The sequence below is a fragment of the Plasmopara halstedii genome (assembly GCF_900000015.1).
Source record: "Plasmopara halstedii genome assembly, contig: Scaffold_2103, whole genome shotgun sequence".
Taxonomy (NCBI): Eukaryota; Oomycota; class Peronosporomycetes; order Peronosporales; family Peronosporaceae; genus Plasmopara; species Plasmopara halstedii.
In genome coordinates this window covers 126,189-127,024 of record NW_020189011.1, presented here as the reverse complement: position 1 = coordinate 127,024, position 836 = coordinate 126,189, and the positions used below count along the sequence as shown (strand labels likewise).

The 836-nt window shown below is 44.4% G+C and overlaps 1 protein-coding gene across 1 annotated transcript; it reads right to left on the bottom strand.

The window, feature by feature from the left end:
• Positions 1 to 353: 353 nt before the first annotated feature.
• PHALS_03222 (uncharacterized protein) lies at positions 354 to 716 on the bottom strand (the record flags this gene model as incomplete). Its single annotated transcript, XM_024717500.1, has 1 exon — positions 354 to 716. The coding sequence occupies one exon, from the start codon at positions 714 to 716 to the stop codon at positions 354 to 356; it is 363 nt and encodes a 120-aa protein (XP_024582993.1).
• Between the last annotated feature and the right edge of the window lie 120 nt (positions 717 to 836).

Here is an 836-nt window from a genome sequence, read left to right as displayed (position 1 = left end):
CGCGTGTTCACGCAAGTTGGCTACCACCATGGCGATGCACCTTTGATGTGCCGCCTCACTTTCATAGGGATTAATGTTCTTTGCCTGGAAAAACATGTTGACAAATGTATAATGAAATACCAATGTCTAATCGTCCAAAGTACTTGGGCATTGTTAAACCATCCACTCGAACTTCTTCACTTGCTGTTGGAACTTGCGCGTTCCATCTCTTTTGCGCCTTCATAAAGGCTTCCATCGTTAACCATTGTTGCTCTATGGCATGAGCTAAGGTATTGAATGCTTGTTCCATAGCTTGCTTCATTAAATTGATTATAGCAACAGCAACAAATGTGTTTAAATTTTAACGCTTTTTTCTACTGTTCTTGGGTTTCTTGGGTCGTTACTTTCAACTTCTTGCGCTTAGATTGTTTATCTTGGCGCGTGATCTTATACAACTGTAGACCGTGGTCCCAAATAACTCCGGTTAACTCTTCATTTTTTTCCACTCGGTGTAATAAATGCTCCAAAATGTGGTGGATCACGTTACGTGCGTCGGCGTTCTTGGCGTCAGGGATCTTGTTCCGGATGAGCTTGATTATCCGGCATTGCTTTTCCACCGTGAGCGCCAAGTCTTTTCGTAATTTGTTTGCAGCGTCGCAGTCGGCGGCGTTCTCGAATAACGAGTCGAACCTTCTTTGAAAACAGACTTCGGGTCCGCGCGTCTTTCGCTTTCCCATGCACCAACGCAACGACTTTGTGAAGTTATAAATCGGTATGAGATCAAGGACTTTGCTCTGCCTGTTGGAACGCTATCCTTCGTAGTTTCTAACAGCGGGACAAGCCAATGAATTGACGTC